At 46.0% G+C, this 15624-nt stretch overlaps 1 protein-coding gene across 1 annotated transcript in view; it reads left to right on the plus strand.

Moving 5' to 3' along the window:
* The window catches only part of LOC123650440 (core histone macro-H2A.2), a 45355-nt gene that overhangs the window by 27362 nt on the left and 2369 nt on the right, over positions 1–15624 (plus strand). The window contains exons 3-8 of the mRNA XM_045569335.1: positions 1973–2079; positions 3371–3568; positions 5604–5714; positions 7165–7264; positions 11712–11801; positions 15439–15613. Of these exons, the coding sequence (XP_045425291.1) occupies positions 1973–2079; positions 3371–3568; positions 5604–5714; positions 7165–7264; positions 11712–11801; positions 15439–15613 (781 nt within the window). The remainder of the gene's footprint in view (positions 1–1972; positions 2080–3370; positions 3569–5603; positions 5715–7164; positions 7265–11711; positions 11802–15438; positions 15614–15624) is intronic.

Genomic DNA, 15624 nt, shown 5'->3' on the forward strand with positions numbered 1-15624 from the left:
AGCAGTAGAGACTTCTATGGCAAACCCCTCACTTCTCAAAAGTCACACTTCCAGCAGCAGTAACCATCTGGAATACAGCTGAATATGGGCAGTAAAAAGAATGATTTCTTCAGCCAAAAGGGATGCTCATGCATATTACTTTGGGAGAGTCTTTGTCCTTCATTTTGTACACGGTTTAAACTGACACTGGTTGGGCAACAACCTGAATGCAGCAAACTTGGCATTATCTAACACGGCCTTAATTTCAAATATCCCACTGTCCCAACAAGAATGCTCACGCTCCTCAAACCACAGTGCTCCAATCTTTGGTTCAGAAAACATGTTCACTGTATAAATGAATTGTTGGTAAACACAGCATGCATTGCTTAATCATCTGGAAAAGATGTGAGAATGTATTTTCAGTGATTTGGCATTTTTTCATTATGAAAATGCCATATAAATATTTAACTCCAATGTTTATTTTATTCTATTTTTTGTTAATCACATTTGCATAGTTAATACGGCATACTTATGCCAGGTTTTTATTCTTGCTGTAGATTTTTATGAATTATGGCAATTTTGTGTGATTTTATTGGAAATTAGGTTGATTGTAAAGACTCAGACAGAATCGCCTATTAATTTTAGGGGTTAGTATTTATGCCATTGTACTATAGCGCATCCCCCCGCACATGCATACACATGTGCCTGCACACGCACACACACAATACATCCACGCTCATGCACGTACACACACTTTTTTCCCTTCATTCTCAGTGAGTCAACACATTGGCACATTGCCGCCAGCTTTCTAAGGGAAAGAATTTTCTTTAAAGGTTCATTCATACTTTTGAAGGCAGGCAGATTTGATGTAGCAGAACATCCTTCTAAAATTAAGGAAGAAAGAAAAATAACACAATAAGACAGAGGAGGAAGGGGAAAGCATACAGATGGTAGAAATCAATTCTACAGATTTTTTTAAATTTTGACCCCAAATATTATTTTGATAGCATGTGAAATAGCTTTAGGAAAATTCCTTTTTATGAACTTTTTCACATTTACCAAATAATATCTTTGTTAAAGTCACAGCCATTCTTAAGTCCTGAAGGATATAGAACATGCCTTCCCACCAGGTGTCTCGGGCATCCGCCTTAGGAATTCCCTTTCCAGGCAGAGCATTTCCTCCTCGCAGTGTGTATCAGCTCTTCCCGTCCCCTTTCCTCTAGGACAGGAGAGACCTGAGGCATGAAGCAATGGGAAAGGGAAGTCTAGAAGGAATACCGATGGGTACCAAAGACAGACCTTACCTACACCACTCTTCTCTTCAGAGACGGCCATGCTGTCTGTAGACTGAAAAAAATTCAGATTCTATGTTAGTTTTCTGTACTGATCAGGATTGACTTCTGCTGACAATGGCTTGAACATTAGTGTTTATTTCACTCACATACCAAAGAAGTCTAGAAAAGACAGTCTAGATTGGTGAAGAGACTCAAGCCTCCTTCTATCTTGTCACTCTGTTGTCTACAACTTCTTGTTGGTCAAAGATGCTGCTTAAACTCCTGCCATCATGTCCTCAGTCTGCCAGTAGCCACGGAAGGACACAGCTGTGTCATTGGCACCCTGCCCATGCATACGGCACAGCTGCTTGCCTTCCGTTGGCCAGAATTTGGCCACATGACCACACTTACCAATAAGGGAGGGTGGGAAATACAGTCTTCCTTCCTGCGGTGATGGGCTCAGCAAAAATGCAGAGGCCCATGTGCTAAGGAAGGAGAGTTCATGGTGAGGGACAACTGGAAGAGTTTGCCAAAGGGTCATGTGTCATCTTGCTAAAATATCTTACTTGTCTGTGACCCTAGATCTTGCCAGCTTTCTGGATTTTATCCTAGGCCCAGGCATAAGAATCATAAATGAATAAATGTGATCAAAGTTGAAGGCTTTAGAAAGCTCATATCCCATTACGTGATGGCCTGTTAATACCCCCTTGTGTTTTCAGCGGAAATCCTAGAATTGGCCGGAAATGCCGCGAGGGACAACAAGAAGGCCCGGATAGCCCCAAGACACATCCTGCTGGCAGTTGCCAATGACGAGGAGCTCAACCAGGTACGTGTGAAGCCCTGGGACATGCCGCAGAATACCTTTGCCAAACACGCTCCTGCATGTGGACCCAGCTGGCCACGAGTCATTCCTATTACTGTTCCCACATTTGTGCAAAAACATTTGGACCACATAAAAGAAGAACAAATCCTGCTAGCTATATAATTCAAATTCAAAATAAAATTTCCTCTGGAATAGATCCCATTATATACTCTAGGTCTTGCCAGACCTTCCTTTCCTCTTTAAAGACAAGTTCTGTGTGTTGCTGAGGAAGGTGCAGCCCACGGTCTCTTCACAGCTTCTTTGCCCAAACTTTGTTGACAATTTTTTCTAATGATAGCAGGAGAATCCTTCTTTGTATATTAGAACCGACCCTTTATATTTTGAAACTGACTCCAAAGTCAAGTGAATGCTCCCTCTCTACCCTAAGATAGGCAAGGCAGTGGGCGAATAGTATAAGAATTTTTATTTCTATTTATCTTCATTTATAGTAATTTTCTATTCTCATTCTTCTCAAACTGTAGTGAAGAATCAGTTCTTATTGTAGACTGGTAATTTAAAAAAATGTAATAAAAATTAATTACTAGAAAAATAAAAAACCAAGGACAAACTATAAGCCACAATTTTTTGTAAGATCAATAGATGTACAGCAACTCTGTCAACTTGCTGTAAAAGATTCTAGCCTCTTACTCGTGCTAGCCGTACTTATCTTGTCACAGATGGGTAACATTCACAGAGACTCATGGTCACAGACCACACTTGGGTAGGGTAGTACTGCTTTAGAATATGCAGAATATATTAGTGTAACCGTACCTGTCAATTATTTACAAATAAATAAACGTGTATCAATTGGGAAGTGCATGGTCAAACATATTTCACTGATAGAATGCACAGCCAAGAGTGTGGAGACCACTGGTCTGTCATTAAGTGGGTCTAGTCTTTGCATTAACCTTTAAACCTAATTTTGCCAAGTTGCACTCCCCACATGGGAAGCTCTTTATCCTCTGTTGTGTCTGGAATTCCACAGCCCTGGGCAACATCCCTGGTTTCAGCTTCTATAACCCTTTTATTTTGCTTTGCTTTGTTTTGCTTTCTGTACAACATCATGGGATGCCTTGATACCTACAGAGAAATGCTCTACAACTGAAAGAGGGGAGAGCCAATTAAGCTGTGTATTATGCAATTTCTTTAGGAAAGCAAAGAGCAGATTTAAGCCTTGTTTTGCCAACAGTTAGAACTGTTTGAAATCCAGAACCAGCGGGCTTTGCTGCACGAGCTCAGGCCTCTCTCTCTTCAGCTACTAAAAGGAGTGACCATTGCCAGTGGAGGCGTCCTGCCCAGAATTCACCCCGAACTGCTGGCCAAAAAGCGAGGGACCAAAGGCAAGTCGGAAACTATCCTCTCCCCACCCCCAGAGAAAAGAGGAAGGAAGGCCGCGTCGGGCAAGAAGGGAGGCAAGAAATCCAAGGCCGCCAAGCCACGGACGTCCAAAAAGGTGAGTCAAGGCTGTTTCATGGGCCAGGCCCTCCCGCTGCTATGGTCTGTCTGTATGTTGGTGTCCCCCCGAAATTCCTAAGTTGAAACCTAAGCCAGAGGTGATGGTAGTAAGAGGTGGAGCCTTTGGAAGCTGACAGGTCATGAGGACAGAGCCCCCGTGAATGGGATTAGGGCCCTTCTAAAAGAGGCCAGAGTAAGCTTCTTTGCCTCTTTGCCATGTGAGGACACAGCTAGGAGGCATCCTCCGCAAGGAAGCAGGCCCTCGCCAGACAAGTGATCTGCCAGCACCTTGACCTCGGCCTTCCTGCCTCCAGACCCGTGAGAAGTAAGTTTCTGTTGTTTATGAGCCACCCAGCCTGCGGTGTGCTGTTATGGCAGCCCAAATGGACTAAGACACCCACGGAACAAGAGGCAGGTTTAAAGATGAAACGATGGCACCTCTGAAGGACTGGGACTCTCTGCAGCTTAGATTTTGGAGAAAATGACAAGCATGTGTATGTGGAATAAAGGGCCTTTGAGATTCGAGCTCAAATCATCAAACAGGATCTTCTAGAGATTTCCAAACTCAAAGCATGGGTTCTTCAGATTCCTTTTACTGCCCCTCCAAAATCTTAAGTGAGAGATGGTAGCCTGGAGCCTGGTTTTTCTTGCTCTACAGAGCTGCGTGTTCCATACTAAGCAAGCTCCCAGGGAGTCCTCCGAGTTCAGCCCGTGGAATTTCAGGTGTTCTGCATAGCTTGATGTGCTATGTAGCTTAGCTCAGAGATGCCACTTGTGGAGTGATATCTTCCTATGCTGCCCAGTACAGTAACCACTAGTCACGTGTAGCTATTTAAACTTGAATTAAAATTAAATCAAATTAAAAATTCAGCTCATCAGTTGCACTAGCCGCATTTCAAGTACTCAGTCGCACTAAAGATCACAGACAGAACATTTCCATGATCGCAGAAAGTTCTATTGACAGCGCTGCTTTTGAGGTTGTGACATTTTCATTCCACAGACCTCCATGATAACACAAAAGATCATGTAAGAGGCTGGGTGTGCTGGCTCATGCCTGTAATCTCAGCACTTTGGGAGGCCTAGGGGAGAGGATTGCTTGAGCCCAGGAGTTTGAAACCAGCCTGGGCAACATAGCAAGATGCCATCTCTAAATTTTTTAAAAAATTAGCCAGATGTGGTGGTGCACACCTGTAGTCCCAGCTACTTGGGAGGCTGAGGCAGGAGGATGGCTTGAGCCCAGGAGTTTGAGACTACTGTGAGCTATAATCAGGCCACAGCACTCCAGCCTGGGTGAGAGAGACCCTATTTTAAAAAGGTGGGGGGATCACGTAAGAGCTCACTCCACTGCCATGGTGCCCCAGGGAAATCCTGGGGAGGAGGGAGGTAGGACAATGGGCCCTGCACAGCCCCACTGGGCTCTGATGCTTGTCAGCATAAGCTGCAGGCATTGAAAAGAGCGAGACTAAGTACCCGTGTCCAGGTTTGGGTGGACTACCAATTTTATATTTTGCAGTACCCTTTTCTTTTCCTTATATTGCTCTCCCTTGCTTCCCTCCATCAAGAAACAGTAGAGGGCCAGGTGCGGTGGCTCACGCCTGTAATCCTAGCACTCTGGGAGGCCGAGGCGGGTGGATTGTTTGAGTTCAGGAGTTCGAGACCAGCCTGAGCAAGAGAGCGAGACCCTGTCTCTACTAAAAATAGAAAGAAATTATCTGGACAACTAAAAATATATATAGAAAAAAATTAGCCGGGCATAGTGGCTCATGCCTGTAGTCCCAGCTATTCGGGAGGCTGAGGCAGGAGGATCACTTGAGCCCAGGAGTTTGAGGTTGCTGTGAGCGAGGCTGACACCACGGCACTCTAGCCCGGGTGACAGAGTGAGACTCTGTCTCAAAAAAAAAAAAAAAAAGAAACAGTAGAACATAATGCCTAACCATTTCCTTTCATATCTACATGGGTGGCAGAGCTTAATAAAGCCACATTGGGCTTTTTCTGGATTGGTTCTCATCTGTCCTTCTGATTTCTACCAACAGTCCAAACCAAAGGACAGTGATAAAGAAGGAACTTCAAATTCCACCTCTGAAGATGGGCCAGGAGATGGATTCACCATCCTGTCTTCTAAGAGCCTCGTTCTGGGGCAGAAGGTAATAAAGAGAACTGCAACGTGCTGTAGTGAACCACCATTATATTTTTATAACCTACCATTTACAAGCAATGATGCCTCCATTATCCCTTGTCCCCCTGATATGACTTTCACTCTAGTCTTGAATTACTCATTTTTAAACTAAAGAGCTATGGCAATTTCTGCACTGTGAAAGTGATCAAGCACATTGGTGCTGAAAATTGTCAGTGCTGGCATTGGTCAGCCAAAGGTAAACATAGAGAATCTTTCTGGTCTGTAGCTACTGGTTTTGCTGGGAATTCCCTACACCCAGTTATTTCTGTCCCTACCCCAAAAATCCATAGCTAACTTTCAAATAGCTTCTGAGAGGCCTATATCTTGCATGGTTCGGTGTAATTTATCAAAGAATGAAAATAGAAATATGTTTCTTGAATGTCCCTGGTGTTCGACATGAATTATTTGCCAATAATTCAGCCGGCTTGCCTTCCTGGGCTGCAGAAAGAAAACAAACGGGGATATACATTTCAACAGTCTTCAGCAACACAACAGCAGCCCCGCCAGAGATGCAAATAATTCATGCCTGCAAGTATGAAGTTTACTGGGCAGACGATTAATCTACCAAGTCAACTGGGGCTGAAATAAGATACGCCAGGAAATAGTCAGTTAATCATATCCCTGGTAGCCGAATGTTTGCAGCCTAACAGTAGAGTGACCCTCCACACAAGCAATCGGGGAGAGCACATTCTAAGAAGAGCATCAATGTAGCAGGTTCCTAATTCATCACTGATGAAAGCAGAGAAGCAAAGAGGTGGAATTTATGTCCCCTCTTGGGACTGTCCAGGGTTACATGACAATTAACTGTCTCTCACTTAGCCAGGGGACCATAAAGTTCCTGCTCCCATGGGCAAACAATGGAGAAAGCCTCCATTCCACTCTGCTATGAACGCATAGGGCATTTCCCAAGGGTAGCCCCCAGAATGTAATTCCCAAAGGGCAAGGTGGCCAGACATCAGCAGGTTGGAATCTCAGAGCCCATTGCTTCTCTCCAGCAAGGTTGTGGCTTCAGAGCCCTGCCCCACATGTTCTGTGCTGCTCTGTGGAGTAGCTTCCCCGGCGGGAGCTTCACAGAGGATGGAGCACGTAAAACCAAGGCCACCAGGATTGGAACCCAAGGCATAAGCTGCAAGGGACAGAAAGAAGAGGGAGGTCCTATTCCCATTTCAGGGAAGAGGGAAGAGGAGGCAGATTGTTGCATACTGCTAGCCTCAAAGTGAAGATCAAATACCCTGAGCTCAAGGAGACTGTTGAAAACCAAACCACCCAGGAAACTTGACGTTGTCGCTGTATGTGCAGCCTTCATGTTTATATTTGGTGTGAATAACTGAAGAAAAGTAACGGATGTCAGGTAAAATGTGAGATTTTCAATGGGATTTGACTTTTCTCATATTCTCCACATTTTCTTGCTAATGCAGCTGTCCTTGACCCAGAGTGACATCAGCCATATTGGCTCCATGAGAGTGGAGGGCATTGTTCACCCAACCACAGCCGAAATTGACCTCAAAGAAGACATAGGTAAGGTCCTGAGACTTGGGTAGAGATGCCATAGAATAGCCCACTGTTCGTTGCCAACTGGCTACCTCCCTGCTTGGGGTCCCATGTCAAACTCTGTCCTTGTGTGTGATTGAATTGCTCCACTAGAGAGTAACCAACTTTGTCTTAAACCTGCATATATTTTTTGAAATTTATATTGATTATATAAAAACAGATCATTGTGTATAGCTTGATGAATTTGTCTCAAAGTGAACACCACCATGCAACCAGCACCTAGTCTAGAAGCAGACCCCCACCAGCACCCCAGAAGTCCCCTCCTCCTCCCTTCTGGTCATTATCCTTCCCAAGGATAAACACCAGTCTGTCTTCTAGCAGCATAAATGGGTTTCATCTGTTTTGAATTTTATATAAATGAAATCATGTACTTTTCTGTGTCTGACTCCTTTTGTTTAACTTAGCATTTGTGAAATCCATCCATAGTGTTGAATGTGGTTGTGTTCATTCATTTTCCTTGCTGTGTAGTAGTACGCTGTACAAACATGCCACAATTTATTCATCTATTTTACCATTGATGGCATCTGGGTAGTTTCTAGTTTGGGCTATAATGAGTAGAGCTACAATAAATATTGTTGTACATGTTTTGAATAAAACTTCACATATATTTTAAGGTTAAATATTGAGAATGCTATCGGAAAAACAGGAAATGGACATCTAGAAAAAATTAGGGTTTCTGTAAAGCTGTGAGCGTCATTACTTTACCAATGGTTTGCCACCTGTCCCACGAGTGGGGGGAGGTGTTACTAGGCAGGGTGGAGGAGCTTGCAGGGTAAGCTGTCAAGGGCACTGGAAATAACAGCAGATTAATAGTCACCACCTCTGGCCAGGTGCGGTGGCTCACAGCTGTAATCCCAGCACTTTGGGAGGCCAAGGCCAGAGGATTGCTTGAGCCCAGGAGTTCGATACCAGCCTGGGCAACATAGTCAGACCTTGTCTTTACCAAAAAAAAAAAAAAATAGTCACTATCTCGTCCACTTTTACGAGACAGAACTGCCTTAAACTCTTCCCTGAAAGGGTAAAGTGAGCAAAGAAAGGGCTTTGTCCCTGGGATACAGGGCTTGCCTCTGAGGCAGGTGATCGCAGACAGGTGCTAGTCGTTCAGCCCTGGTGGTAGCACCAGGGGGCCCAGGCTGCTGGACTCACTCATAGTTCCGTCCTGGCCCAGAGGCCACCTCCTGTGCTGAACAGGAGCTAGGACAGCACTGGGAAAAACCAGCATCGCAGAGAAACAGGCCTCCCCCTCCCCCATGGAAAGACACCTCTCGTGGCCTCAATCTCAACCTCTGAATAGGTGTCCTAACTTCTCACAAAACAAGTTGCAGTGTTCCTATTTCATACATTTCTATGGTGGTCACGCTTTTATATCAGAAAAACAACAAAGATACTTCTTTTTTTAAAAAAAAAAATGGCAGCGTGGTAGAGTAGAAAGAGGACTGGTATTAGAGCGAAAACTCCAGCTCAGCTCCCGGCAGCACCGTCTTGGGAGGAGAAATGGGCTGAAAGGTGGCCAGGTGGTTAGAAGAGCAGGTTCTGGGTTTGTCTGGTCTGTGTCCCAGCTTTTCTGAATCACTTCCTAGCTATGTGACGTTGGGCAGATTTCTTAGCCCCTCTCCCATCTCTGTCTCCTTCTAGGTGAGGATGACAATAGTACCTGTCCCACAGGGGTGCTGCGAAGATTAAATTGATGATACATGCATGGGCCTAGCACAGTGCTGGGCCCCTAAACCTTAACTATCAGTTGTCTTTTTCACTGCTGCTGTGATGTTAGGAGCCCCATGATGAGATCATTCTCTACCACCATCTCCCAAGCCAACCATCCCATGCAGCTAAGGCCCGGATTTGTGCTTTTTAAAACATTATGTTATTACAGAAAAGTTCAAGCATACACAAAAATAGCAAAAGAGTATAATGAAACCCTACACAACTAGATGCAATAATCACCGCCCATGCCCAAGTTTGTTTCAGCTCTTCCCTTCTCCACATATTTCCAGACATCATTTCACTTTCTCTGTGGCTAGTTCAGGACGATCTCTAAAAGATACAGGCTATTTTTAACATAAGCACAATACCATTGTCATACCTTTAAAAAAAAAGAATATCAACAAATAACCAGTATTCCAATTCTAATTATATCATAAATGCCAATTTTTAAAAAAATTTATTTGATTTAGGATCCAAACGAGTCCACACACTGCAATTGGTTGAAAAGTGCTCACAGGTTCCCCCTTCATCTCTCTCTTGCTTCTTTGCAATTTATTTGTTGAGGAAGCTGGCTCATTTGTCCCGAAGGGTTTCCCACAGTCTGGATTTTGTTAATTGCATCCTCCTGGTGTCATTAAATACGTTTCTTCCTGTTTTTTTCTAATATAAATTGGTAATTGGATCTAGAGGTTTAATGAGGTGCAGGTTCAAAACCTTTGGACAAGACTCCTGGGTCAGTGCAGTGGCGTCTTGCACCAGCAGGCACACATGGCCGGTGTCTCTCTCTCTGATGTTAGCTGTGGATGCCCCTTCTCTAACGGGTGTCCCAAAAGTCGCCATACATAGGGAAAATGGGAAATTGTAGCTAAATGTACCTTTATTTACAAAATATTCCTTACAAAATTTCATTACAAAATTTTACAAATTCCCTGTGTATGGTGACTTTTGGGACACCCTGTAGATTTTTCTATTCGTTAGGGGTTGCGAAGCAGTGATATTCTCATTCTAGCATTCCTTCTTTTGTTTATGGGAATGCTTGCACAGAGAGAAACTTCCTCATCACCTCTGCAGGCTGCTTTCTTCTTAATAGTCTTCAGCGAGGAAGGTGGATTTGCTTTGCCTTCTTCACACCCCACTGGGCCCCTGACCTGAATGCAGAGTGTGGCAGTGTAGACCTACTTCCCTGCTTCTCAGCGTGAGCCGGCTACCAGCCTCGGTTACTCGGCCTTCTCCAGGCTTCTGCACCCAGCAGGTGGACGGTGGCCATGAGTCTGGGGACCAGAAAGGAGACCCGGTGGTGCTGGGCACAGTCTATGATCCCCATTTCCCAGCTGTGTTGTTGAAACCCAAGCACATTAATGACAAACCCCCCTCCCCAGGCCCACCAGCCTTGGAGAGTGACTGCTATTAATAGAATAGACATTTGTCCTAAACGATCTGCACGATGCATTGTGTCTCTCCAAATATATCTGAGTGCCTGAGTGGGGAGTGGGGAAGCCTCTGAACTATATTAATATTAAAACAATAACAATTAATAAAGAGAGAGAGCTGAGACTTGCCCCAGACATCCGGATCAGCAACTTCCTTAGAAGATGGAAATACCTCGTCTCCTGCCCAAGAGCAGCTGCCATGCTGGTCTGGACAGAACATGTCATCTAAGAGGCATTGAGTGTGGGGAGAGGGGCGGGGTCCCCTGGTGCCCAGGGGTGGGGCTCCTGCTGGGCCAGAGTGGAGTCCTGCCACCTCCTGGGGGTCCCACTTGGCCTCTGTAGGAGCAAGATCCTGAGATACTGAGTCAGGAATTGCCCTAACATTAAAGACTCAAGGGATCTGCCAGCGGGAAAGTCCTTAGAGAGTAGCCTCTCAAATCTCTTTGTTTTTCAATTGAAAATTGAGGCCTAAGTTAGGGGAACAACACACCAGGCTGTGTCTGTCCTGACCATAAAGACTTACAATATGTTGGTGGCCTGAGATGGGAACAGGACTTCAGAGCCCTTAACACGGGTACTGAACCCGTAAAACTCAATGCTGGAATCTCAGTTAAAAAAAAAAAAATCGGCCGGGCGCGGTGGCTCACGCCTGTAATCCTAGCTCTGGGAGGCCGAGGCGGGTGGATCGCTCGAGGTCAGGAGTTCGAGACCAGCCTGAGCAAGAGTGAGACCCCGTCTCTACTAAAAATAGAAAGAAATTATCTGGCCAACTAAAAATATATATACAAAAAAATTAGCCGGGCATGGTGGCTCATGCCTGTAGTCCCAGCTACTCGGGAGGCTGAGGCAGTAGGATCGCTTAAGCCCAGGAGTTTGAGGTTGCTGTGAGCTAGGCTGATGCCACGGCACTCACTCTAGCCCGGGTAACAAAGTGAGACTCTGTCTCAAAAAAAAAAAAAAAAAAAATCATCTTTGGAACTCATGTCATGAGACTGCTTTCTGGTCAAATCACCCCTAAAAATGTCCTTTTACAAAGTTTGCTAAACGAATAAAAATTGTAAAGAAACAACTTGCTCCACTTGCTAATCTAAGTCTGCAGGACAGGGGCCCGGAGACCCGGCCACCAGTGACCACTGGCAAAGCAGCATAACAAGCGGGAAGTTTGAGTCCTAGATTCTAAGTGGTGGTTTTTTGTTTTTTTTTTCCTGGCCAACTAAGAATTTTGTCAGACGGTCTAATTACATCGAAAGAACCAGTGGCTTCATTGTTTTCCTCTGCAGGTAAAGCCTTGGAAAAGGCTGGGGGGAAAGAGTTCTTGGAAACAGTAAAGGAGCTTCGCAAATCCCAAGGCCCCTTGGAAGTTGCTGAAGGTAAGTGTGGAACCGGGCCCCACAGCCAGCGTGGGAAGGGGCTGCCCTCACACGCCTCCTGCACGTTCAGTTTACGAGACAGTGCGCCGTAGCTAATCAGAAAGCTACTTTAGCATCTCTCAGATAATGTGAGCAGGCCCCGTGGATCCTTTCAGATGCGCTTTGGGGACTATAACGTGTCCAGATAATTCAAGTCAGTTTGCACCAGATCCCCCAAAATGGTCTGGAGCCTTTGGGTTAATTGCATATGTGTAAGGCGGTGGGAGAAGTGTAAAATACACATAATATGAAATTTACTGCTGGAACCACTTTAAAGCGTATAATGCAGTGACAATACCTATTCCTACAATGTCGTCAGCCATCGTCACTATCTAGTTCCAAAGCTCATACAGAAACCCCCTCCCCCGCCCCAGCCTCTGGCAACCACTAATCTCCTTTCTGCCCCTATGGATTTGCCTATTCTGGACGTTTCATATAAATGGAATCATATATTATGCGAGCTTTTGTGTCTGGCTTCTTTCACTTACCACAGTGTTTTCAAAGTTCGTCCATGCTGTAGCATGTAGCAGCACTTCACTCCTTGTTATGGCTGGATAACATTCCATTTTGTTTACCCTCTCCTCTGCTGGTGGGTAATGAGTTGTCTCCACCCTTGGCTATTGTGAATAGAGCTGCTGGGGACATCTGTGCACAAGGTTCGTGCACCTGCCATCAAAGCTACGGGGGCAACTTTTTGACAGATGGATCTAACCTCAGATCCGTGTTCGCACCTACACAAAGTCCGCAATCAGCTCGCTCCTCGTACATCCAGTTGGCCCCAAGGGCTGCACTAAAGCCAGGGCTTTGGAGAAAAATGACACCCACTGCTGTCCTCGGGCACATAAATGGGGCACAGAGAGGGAGCCACGACCTCAGCGTGGGGGGCTGGGAGGACTGCGTCAACCACGAATTCCACATATCACTACGTCATCATTCAAGAATGAGGGTGACAGATGCACGATTTCAGACACGCAGAAGTTGAGGGGCAGCAGTCCAGACCCTCGCTGGAAGGAATATAAAAGGCCACACTGAGAAACTAGTGACTGGAAGGAAGGAGAGGGCTGCCAGCCTCAGAGCCCAGGTGACATCACATCAGATAAGTGACTGCCTCGAGTCATTCGCTTATACCAAATACCAGTGTCACACAACCCTTGCCATAACTTGCCCTTGTCCTTGGCACCTCTAGAGAACGTTATAAATCATTACAGCCACGAGCCATGTTTTCCATTTCCAGTTGCCATGGAAATACTTTGTTTTGGACTGAAGTGTCATCATGGGCTACCATCAAAATCATTTTTTCTTGATTGAATGTTTGACACTGCCAAAAGGACCATATTCCTCTTACTCAAAAATGCCTTAACGTTAAAGAATACCATTCTGCTAATAACACAATTGTAGTATAAATATGTACAAAATAAATCAGCCATGGCTGTGAAGAGCCATACTTTCTCCAGCACACGGTAGCAATAGGGGCCTTTGGAAAATTGCCCCAAACAGGCCGGGCAATGCCCAGGTCCTCGGTCCTCTGCAGAACAGTCCCCCAGACTCTGGGGCATCATTGTTCAGGCCAAACAGGGACATTCTGCTTCTGCTGTGCAAATATGCACAATTAGTCAACCCTAGGGCTGTGTGGCGCCCACTGCCTCATGAGCACTGTGTTGACTGATTCCTGCACTCGCTGGTCCATGTTTGATGATGTTCAGCACCCAGCAGGCACTGGGAAGGCCAGGCGCTCACTGCTGTACCAGAGTGACTAAGGGATCCCTTGAATTTAGTCTCCACCCAGGTGAAGAAGTGCAGTCGTAGCTTCTCTAACACTGTGGACATCGCTAGGGAATGCTTCTCATAAACTAGGTGAGCAGCCTGTACCTCAGGTGAATCTCTCAAACCCACCCACACACAGCTCCTGAAGACGGCAGACACACAATTATATTAGTATTATAGATTCTGCCCCTAGTGGCCATGGCCTGGACACTTCAGGAGGGCCAGGTGCCCTTCCTGCACAGGTCCCTGATTCCTGGAGTGGCACAGAGCCCCAGCTCCTCCAGGCGGGTGGTTTAGGGCAAGTGGCACATGACCGCAGCTGCAGCTGCCCCACGTGGATCAGAGAAAACTGCTCCTCTGGGGATCGACGGCTATAGGAACGTCCCTCGAGCTTCTCAGCAGCCACAGTGCTTACCAACTGTTGCTGATGGGAACTGTGGAGGGGGACTAAGAAGCAAAACAAAGGAGCACAACTGGAACTATGGGGCAAGCTGGCATAATAATTCAACTTCACAACCCGTTTCTGAAACCCCACCCTCTGCAGGGCATGCAGAGATGATCAAAGCACAACCCCTGGCCTGGTGCTGTGGCCCACACCCATAATCCTAGCACTTTCGGAGGCTGAGGCAGAAGGATCGCTTGAGGCCAGGAGTTTGAGACCAGCCTGGGCAACATAGCGAGACCCCCATCTCTACAAAAAAGAGACACAATAGCTGGCTATGGTGGTGATGCGTACCTGTAGCCCCAGCTACTCCAGTGGCTGAGGCAGGAGGATCACCTGAGCCCAGGAGTTTGAGGCTGCAGTGAGCTATAATGACACCACTGCACTCTAGCCCAGGTGACAATGTGAGACCCTGTCTCAAAAATATATATATATAATATATATCATATTTATATATATTATTTATACATATATGTGTATATATATATCCCTGTCCAAGGAAGCATACAGTCAGGTTCAGCAGTTCTCAACTCATGCAGGGTCCTAGAATCGCAAAAGCATAAGCCCCAAGCCAGACCAACTGAGTCAGGATACCTGGGCGTGGGGCTCAGACACACCTACTTTTTAAAAGCCATTGTATTCATTTCCTGTGGCTGCTGTAACAAATGACCACAAACTGAGTGGCTTCCAACGACACAAATGTATCATCCTGCAGTTCTAGGAGTCAGAAGTCCACAGTGAGTTTTTAAAGGCTAAAACTAAGGTCTTGGCAGGGCTGGTTCCTTCCAGTTCTTGCCTTTCCCAGCTTCTAGGCTGCAACATTCCTTGGCTCCTGGCCACATCACTCCAATTTCTGCTTCCGTCATCATGTCACCTACGAGCTGCTGGCCTCCCTCTTATAAGGACCCTGGTGATCACATTTAGGGTTCACTCTTAACCCAGGATCACCTCCCCAAGTCAAGAGCCTTAACTTAATCAAATCTATTAGGTCCCTTTGGGCTTGTATGGTTAACAGCCACAGCTACCAGGAATTAGGACTTGGATGTTTTAGGGTGGTCAACACTCAACCTACCACAGCCACCAGAGGGGATTTTGAGTGTTGCTGTGACTAGGAAACACCGGGAGTAGGCAGCCTTACCCAGGGACGGACCATGTGAAAGTGACATGTTGTCACATCAGCATGTTTATCTGAAGCACATGCAGTTTGTCTAGAGCCATTTCGACATAGCCCTGCCCTCTGGCAGACACAGTCCCCATCAGAAGCATGGGGTGTTGTCCAGCCAACTTCTCCATCAGTTCCTTGTCCCCCGCGGAGGAGGTTCAGCCCAGCCTCCTAACATAAAGTGAAGACTTAGGAAATAACCTGCAGGTTTTTTGTCTCCCATGTCCCAGCCGCCGTCAGCCAATCCAGTGGACTTGCAGCCAAATTTGTCATCCACTGTCACATCCCTCAGTGGGGCTCTGACAAATGTGAAGAACAGCTTGAAGAGACCATCAAAAACTGCCTGTCAGCCGCAGAGGACAAGAAGCTAAAGTCCGTCGCGTTCCCTCCTTTCCCCAGCGGCAGGTAAGATGCGG

This window comes from Lemur catta, chromosome 14 (genome assembly GCF_020740605.2).
Source record: "Lemur catta isolate mLemCat1 chromosome 14, mLemCat1.pri, whole genome shotgun sequence".
Taxonomy (NCBI): Eukaryota; Metazoa; Chordata; class Mammalia; order Primates; family Lemuridae; genus Lemur; species Lemur catta.